At 44.7% G+C, this 7,654-nt stretch overlaps 2 protein-coding genes across 7 annotated transcripts; one reads left to right on the plus strand and one right to left on the minus strand.

Annotated features, from left to right (window-relative positions):
- The first annotated feature begins 1,410 nt into the window (after positions 1–1,410).
- On the plus strand, positions 1,411–2,748 carry LOC127779688 (thioredoxin-like protein CDSP32, chloroplastic). Its single transcript, XM_052306550.1, has one exon. It carries the CDS (start codon positions 1,615–1,617, stop codon positions 2,512–2,514), a length of 900 nt encoding a protein of 299 aa, XP_052162510.1. The 5' UTR covers positions 1,411–1,614; the 3' UTR covers positions 2,515–2,748.
- An 871-nt stretch (positions 2,749–3,619) lies between these two features.
- Positions 3,620–7,423, minus strand: LOC127779689 (uncharacterized). Of its 6 annotated transcripts, none has more exons than XM_052306554.1 (8): positions 6,828–7,412; positions 6,156–6,273; positions 5,928–6,023; positions 5,414–5,501; positions 4,659–4,722; positions 4,164–4,233; positions 3,987–4,076; positions 3,620–3,901 (listed from the first exon to the last, which is right to left on the minus strand). In XM_052306554.1, exons 1-8 carry the CDS (start codon positions 7,067–7,069, stop codon positions 3,812–3,814), a joined length of 858 nt encoding a protein of 285 aa, XP_052162514.1. In that variant the 5' UTR covers positions 7,070–7,412; the 3' UTR covers positions 3,620–3,811. The 6 variants fall into 6 exon arrangements, with proteins under 6 accessions (XP_052162514.1, XP_052162513.1, XP_052162511.1 ...); XM_052306553.1 differs by having other exon boundaries at positions 6,825–7,412; XM_052306551.1 differs by having other exon boundaries at positions 6,156–6,268; positions 6,784–7,412.
- Positions 7,424–7,654: the final 231 nt, after the last annotated feature.

Genomic DNA, 7,654 nt, shown 5'->3' on the forward strand with positions numbered 1-7,654 from the left:
AAAAAGACCATATGTTCTTATTTGCATGATTCGATTGCCTCGTTTCCGCTCACCCATTCCATAGCCAAATCTTCCTTGGGGGGTGCCACTCCTCCCCGCTAAAGGAGCTCCATACAACCATTGATATACATAAATAAGGCTTGCCACCAATGCAACAAAACACTAAAGTGATTCTCCATCTATTTGTAGCCCGCCAATAGATAACTTTTTTTTTTCATATATCCCTATTAAAATAAAACAAATCATAGAAGCGTGTGAAAGATATATGTGATATAATAGGAGGTCAATTATCAGAATCCTTAGAGATAATTTGAGATGAACCGTCTCATATTATGCCATTGCAACTACAAGTGCTCAATTATCACAAAACAAAATTTAAATCATTTTGTGAATGTTGCTATAATATATTTATTGAAACTACAGGGACCATCTAACATCCATGATGATCGGTTATTTCATTATTTTACAAGTAGGGATATTTAGGATTTGATACTCATCAAGGTGGCATTTCAGGATCCCAAAAAAAAACCTCCGTGCCTATGACATGGTGGTTGTTCTGATCCCACAATAACAGATGCGTGAGTGGTACATCCTAAATTGCAACTATTTATAGATCAAAAAATTCAAAATCCCTCTTTTAAGTAAGGAACTAGTTGTGATAATACATCACAATGGATTGAGAAATTTTTCACGCCTTAAGGGTGTCTCATCATTGATTCATTGTATCAAAATACATGCCAATACTAGTTATGAAAAAAAACTGGTAGCATTGGTATAATAAATATATGTCTACTATCTGAAGATTTGAGGACTAATTAAGTTCGACTCACAATGAGAAACATAAATGACAAATTCAAATTGTAAATATTGCACTATTCATGGGTATATATATTTTGCCTTCTTTTTCCCCCATTTAGTTGGTTGAGTTTAGACTTGAATATCGACGAAGTCGTAGTAGATGCAATATAGTACTCTATATTGTTGATTTTTTTTTCAGAATTTTTATCACTATTTGTCTTGTTTTTAAGAAGCAGAGCTACAACAGGGCTGGGATAGGGGGTAAAAATCCACTACCTGGTGGAATAACCTTCACAACAAAATCTGGGGTGACCCAATTGATGTTCTTGATCACAATAAATCAAAAATATCCAAGTTTACATGCATGCATGAACTCAATACCAGCCCCCAATTCTCCAAAAGTTGAAAAAACAAATTCTGACCATGACTATAAATTAAATGTGGGGGGAAATAATCAGGGCTTGTGCTAGCTACCAACAAACCATGAATATATATTTCTAGAAGGGAAAAAAACAAGACAGGAATATTGACAAGGCGAGAAACCAACAAAAGTGCATGGGCAAAATAATCAGTCCCCCCCAACTTGAAAAATCTCAGCTGCTTGAAACCCCAGCCACAAACCCAATCCTGAACTAGTGGCTGTGTGGATGAACTCTGATTGGATTCCAGCTACTATTTGCCATCCATTTCTTGCTGAATTCTCTCTTCTTTAATTCATCCTCTCTTCTCCTCTTCTCCTTCATCACTAGGCAGTAGCCACAGTAGCCAGTAGCTAGCTAGCTTGTCAAGCTAGGAGCTAGCAGCTGTGTGTCGTCGATGGCATCCACCGCCGCCTTCCTGTCCACGCTCGCCGGCTCGACCAGCCTGGGCGGCGCCACGCCGACCAGCGGCGGCGGGAGCGGGAGGAGCAAGACGGCGAGGTTCTTGAGGCGGCGGCGGCGCGGCGGCGCGGTGAGGGCGGCGGTGTCCGGCACGGAGCAGGCGCCGGAGACGACGAAGAAGAAGGGCGGCGGCGGCGGGGACGAGCGGGTGGTGCAGGTGCACAGCGCGGAGGAGCTCGACGGCGCGCTGCGGGCGGCGAAGGAGCGGCTGGTGGTGGTGGAGTTCGCGGCGAGCCACAGCGTGAACAGCAGCCGCATCTACCCGTGCATGGTGGAGCTGAGCCGCACCTGCGGCGACGTCGACTTCCTCCTCGTCATGGGCGACGAGTCGGACGCCACCCGGGAGCTGTGCCGCCGGGAGGGGATCACCGCCGTGCCCCACTTCACCTTCTACAAGGGCGCCGAGAAGGTCCACGAGGAGGAGGGGATCGGCCCCGACCAGCTCGCCGGCGACGTCCTCTACTACGGCGACCACCACTCCGCCGTCGTCCAGCTCCACTCCCGCGCCGACGTCGAGTCCCTCATCTCCGACCACCGCGGCGAGGGCGGCAAGCTGGTGGTGCTCGACGTGGGGCTCAAGCGATGCGGGCCCTGCGTGAAGGTGTACCCCACCGTCGTGAAGCTGTCGCGCACCATGGCCGACACCACCGTCTTCGCCCGCATGAACGGCGACGAGAACGACAGCTGCATGGAGTTCCTCCGCGACATGGACGTCGTCGAGGTGCCCACCTTCCTCTTCATCAGGGACGGCGACATCGTCGGCCGCTACGTCGGCTCCGGCAGGGGGGAGCTCATCGGCGAGATCCTCAGATACAACGGCGTCAAGGTCACCTAGACATATACTGATTCATCACTACGCAGCTCAGCTGCATGCAGCAACCGTAATTAAATTAATTACTGTACTACTCTCTTGATCATGATTGTAATTTTACACCACCACACTAGCTTGTGAAGATCAAGCTTGTTTTATACTGGGGACGATTTGATCAAACCTATCTCGTTGATTTGGTCCCGTGTAATACTAGAATTTTGGAACGTCAATTGCAAGTTCGAGACTTGATTTTGCCTATGATTGTATCTGTATCCATCCATCTATCATAGGTGGTGTTCTTATCTCTGAAGATGAAGATTAAGTTTTTTTACGCAAAACAAGGTGGTATTAACATATGATTGATTGAGTTTTGATTGTTACAAACTTAAAAAATAGATTAATATGATATTTTAGAGCAACTTTCATATAGAAAGTTGATCATCACTACTGATCGATGTTTTTACACTTAATGGGGACGATTTGATCACACTATCTCGTTGAGTTGGTCCCGTGTAATAATACTAGAATTTTGGAACGTCAATTGCAAGTTCGAGACTTGATTTTGCCTATGATTGTATCTGTATCCATCCATCTTTCTATCTATATGATTGCCCAGTTAATTTATCTTCTGATTACCTTCTTTCTTAATTAATTACCCCATGTCTCAAAAAGAAGATAACAATGATCTGCTCACCAAGAGCAATGGAAGCCACAAGATGACCAAACAAGAACTGCTCACAGGTTTGCCAAACATTTGTCAAATGCCCAAACTGAATCTGAAGATATTTACAGGCTTCCATTTTCAGACGGAAAGAAACAGAGGGTAGCGTAGGGAAGCTGCCTACGCCGTAAAGAAAAGATCAACAGCAATGGCAGCTTGTCCTCCACAAGTTCACATCATCTCACAGCAAGTTGCTTTCACTTCCAGATCTTATGCACTACTTGCAGGTGGTAATGTCGGTCAAAAACTGGACAAAATTGCCTTCCTTGGTTTGCTCTGCTGACTGCTGGTCCTGGGATGTCATCACAAGGAAGCAATCCAGATCACTAGATTTACATAGTTGACACAAAAGGGTTCAGTTCAGAAACTGCTCAATTAGTGCATGCCCTAACGTAAAAAAAATGATCTTCTGTTCATTGGTACTGTTATAAATTAGCGGCTGTCAGCATCAGTTATGTCACAGCAACGGAACAGGCTCCTAACAGAAGATGACCAAGTTGCAGATACCACAGCATATAAATTACTGACATTCTAGCTAAAAAATCCTATAAATCTCTTACTGCACAAAAACAGCAAACTAGAGAAAGGAGTAGCTTGGGACTATTCCTCTGCCTCGGCCTCGGCCTCTCCTTCCTCTTCATCTGCAGCCCACCAAGCAAGAAGACCAAGACCGTCTCCTTTAATGCTTCCCTGCGAAAGCGTTAGTCAGCCTAGTTACTCATCAAAGAACACTAAGCCAGAATTCAAATAATTGAGCATAATTCTCAAGGCATACAATAATTTGCATTGGAGCAAATGCCCTGTCAGTCTCCTTTTGCTCGACTGGGATAGGCGGGTATTTTATGCTAGATACCAAGAATCGTATCTGCGTAGCAATCAAGTTGATCATGAGCATACAGAGAATAGTAATTGCTTTGATTTTTTTTTTAGAAAAAAAACAGATTTTGTATACCTCATCATCTAAATCAAGATAGAGCTCATCACCATCTTCAGTCTTCAGCATCCACCTACCATCTAGCGCCCTGGGGGAAATGAGCAGCAAAGAAAATAAAGCAACATAAATTTATGTAGAAAGTACTTTCCTCATGACAAACAGAACAAGGTAGCAGTGTGTACTCAGCAGTCTCAGGTGACATCCACTGTCCTCAGCAGTTGTAGAGTTTGTTTTTAAACACAGATAAAGTAATCCAGAACGTATTTAAGCCATTGCAAAGATTCTGTATTTCTGATTCTGTTTTAGTTCCTGACTGAACTAAATTTCAATAGTATTTTTTTTCATAATAACCAATCTGGTTGAAGTACATGCCAAGCAGATGCAAACATAACAAGTTAATCTAAGAGGAATCAAAATCAAAATGTATGATATAACTCCAGAGAAGAGTAAGAACCTCAAGTTTTCAAATTATAGTAGTTACTGCTGTACAGGAACAACAAAACAAAACATTACCTAGCCGTGCCATACTGCATCAAGTGCCCGGGAATGCTTATATCACTGAAGAAATCAAGTGAAACTGCCAAACAGATGTAGCCATATCAGCTCAACCAATTGTTTGTGAATGAGGCTTTTCCTACTAACTAGTACCAGAAGAGGAAGGGGCCATTTGTAACTTTTATACACATGTGAGGCACAAATAGTCCAACAGTAAAGAACAGGAATTAGTTAAGAGTACACGCTTGTCAAAGATAAAATTTACATATTCAGTTTAACAGGATACTATGTTGAAAACAGATAACTATAGTTCAGAACTACCCTCCAGATATTTAGCTAGCAATGGTTTGTGTACCCCAAGAAATGTAATCACTCTTATGCAATTGAGGATGCTGATTCCAGGTTAGTAATCAGGTCTACAGTGGCAAAGAAGCATACTATGATATTAATCAACATCTATTTCATTCAAACAAAAGGATATATGAGAAAGTAAACTAGTCCATTGTTTCGAACAGCATGACCTCAGGATAAAATAGTGCAACAGATACAGAGTTAAACATCATATACAAATTTCGTAGCTTATGCTTAGAAGACATAAGACATACTATGACATGGAAATATGAACATAAAAATTCCATGCAGTACAAAATGTTATCCGATGTTATAGACAACTGCTACAAAAGGAATGGAATATTCCAACAGGCAAGATAACTAGATAAGAGATTGCCAGCGAACCAGCTCTTTAAATGTCAATAAGAAAATAAGCAACTCACCATGCAGACCCTTTTCATCATATCCACTGATCTTCCCGACAAGAACCTCCCCAACGAAGGGCCTGAACATCAGCAACCTAAAGGAAACCTATACAGGATGGGGAAAATAAGGAAATCTAAGAGTGATTTGCAAATTGTAGGAATCCTCAGAACTAAATGCATAAGTTCACTGAGACGACGTGTTGCACACACCACACTAACAGAAATACTGTAAGAAAGAGCACTGATGTTAATAGACACAACTCTAATCACAATGGGTCATTGAGAACATGCTATGTTGTCATCAAGTCGATCGCAACTAGTACATAGGCTCGAAATACACTACCAACATGAGTAACAGAATTAATCAACTTAGAGCTTAAATAAGTCTCCAATTGTGCTGAAATATTTTTCAGGCATTCACCTCCTACAGAATCTTATGAGACAAGTACACCACCAAGCAGACATGTATCATACATATATCGCAATTCCATCACCAAAACAAAAGGGTAAAAGCAATAGGAGCACAAATTACTTTGTAAGTGGAGCAGCCCTCTCCTGGAAAGATGAAGCCTCCTTCGACGGAGCGGATGTCGTAGACGGAGACGCAGAGCCCGAGGTTCGCGACGACCTACATACAGCACAGGTGGGGGGGGGGGGGGCAGAAGCATGCAACACATCATCATAATCTCTTGTACACAACCGTCCGTGAGCGAGACAAGCATCAACAACAGGGGTGACTGAGCTCGTGGTAGTTGATTACCTTGTCGAGGAAGAGCCTCTCGAGCTCAGCCTTGATGGCGTCGACGAGTGGCCGGCTCAGCAGGTGCGGCGGCATCGGCAGGTTGTGTTCGATCTGGCTGAGCACGAACATCTCTGCGCTGCAGTGGCGGGCCTAGGATTTAGAAGCTGTGTATTCAAAATAACATGGGTTTTTTTCTACACGTCTACACCCAAAATCCTAATAATTAGCTTGTATAATATCACGTACTAGTAATTATATAGTATATAGTATATGCACCGTAACATTGAGCATAGGTTCATATAGTATATTGATAAAATTGGTCATAATAACATACTAATACACAAAATGAACATTAAATTCTCTGAATTCCAAACGACTGTGTCTCATATAAAAAATATAGTGAATTACTGATATACACTTAGCCACACTTAACCATATGCTAGTTGAATCCCCTTAGCTAACTAGATAAGCAAGTGTTAAAGTTGAATAACAATAAGCGGTTAAATGAATCCTCGATTCCTGATGGCTAACTAGGCTAATCATTCAGTCGAATCGGTAAAATAGAACTTCAGATAAAATCAGCAAAGCAAATACTAAGAGCAAAGCAGCAAGCCTCTATACAGACTATACTAAACTAAGTGCTAACCACAAGCGAATGCGCCGAAAGCGGGAAGCCAAGAGCAGGACCACCGCTGCCGTGCGGCCGTGCCGCCGCGCGCCTGCACCGCCCCTGCTGCGCTGCCGGAGCAGAGGAGCGCACAGCCCCACCGGCGGCGAGGCCGAGCCGACGGGGGTGGGGGCGGCGGCGTCGCGGCGAGGTTTGGGAGGCGAGGGCGAAGGGAGGAGGGGTGTGGTTTGGGGTGTAATGGGCTGGGATGGGCCGCGGGGCGACTAATAGCGCTGATGGGGAAAAAAAAAAGGAATAAGTTCATCTGAGGTCCCTTAACTTGTCAACGAATCCGATTTTCGTCCCTCAACCGGAAAACCAGACACAACGGGTCCCTCAACTATCAAAACCGGTACAAATTAGATCCCTCGGCGGTTTTGGCTGATGTGGCACTTATATGGCTAATTTGACTCGGTCTTCAACTGACATGGCACTCACGTGGCGCTGATGTGGCAATTCGATCCGAAAAAATAATAAAACTCGTGGGGCCCACAAGTCAGTTCACACAGAAAATAATTTAAAAATGGTAGGGCCCACGCGGGCCCCACATGTCAGCCTCACTCCTCCCTTCATCCCTCTCCCTCGGCTTCCTCGACACCATTGACCTCAACGGCGGCCGCGCCATCTCCCTCGGCACCTCCAACATCTACGGCTTCCTCGCCACCATCGCCCCCGCCGCAGCGCACACCACCCCACGCCCGCCGCCGCGCCTACCACCACCACCCCAAATGCGGCGGCACGGCGGCGGCCACCCCGTCTCATCCTCCTCCTCCCCAATGTTGGGATCCATGTCACGGCGGCCGGAAGGGCGACACGACGAGCAATGGCCGGCGGGGAAAAGGGACAAAGC

Source organism: Oryza glaberrima, chromosome 7 (genome assembly GCF_000147395.1).
Source record: "Oryza glaberrima chromosome 7, OglaRS2, whole genome shotgun sequence".
NCBI lineage: Eukaryota > Viridiplantae > Streptophyta > Magnoliopsida > Poales > Poaceae > Oryza > Oryza glaberrima.

Excerpts from the sequence above, each read along its gene's own strand:
- LOC127779688 (XM_052306550.1), top strand. The coding sequence starts at position 1,615 with ATGGCATCCACCGCCGCCTTCCTGTCCACGCTCGCCGGCTCGACCAGC.
- LOC127779689 (XM_052306551.1), bottom strand. The coding sequence starts at position 7,069 with ATGAACTTATTCCTTTTTTTTTTCCCCATCAGCGCTATTAGTCGCCCC. Across the intron at positions 6,269-6,783 it reads TTTCGGCGCATTCGCTTGTG|AGATGTTCGTGCTCAGCCAG; the intron begins GTTAGCACTTAG and ends ACTGCAGCGCAG. Across the intron at positions 4,234-4,658 it reads ATGCAGTATGGCACGGCTAG|GGCGCTAGATGGTAGGTGGA; the intron begins GTAATGTTTTGT and ends CATTTCCCCCAG.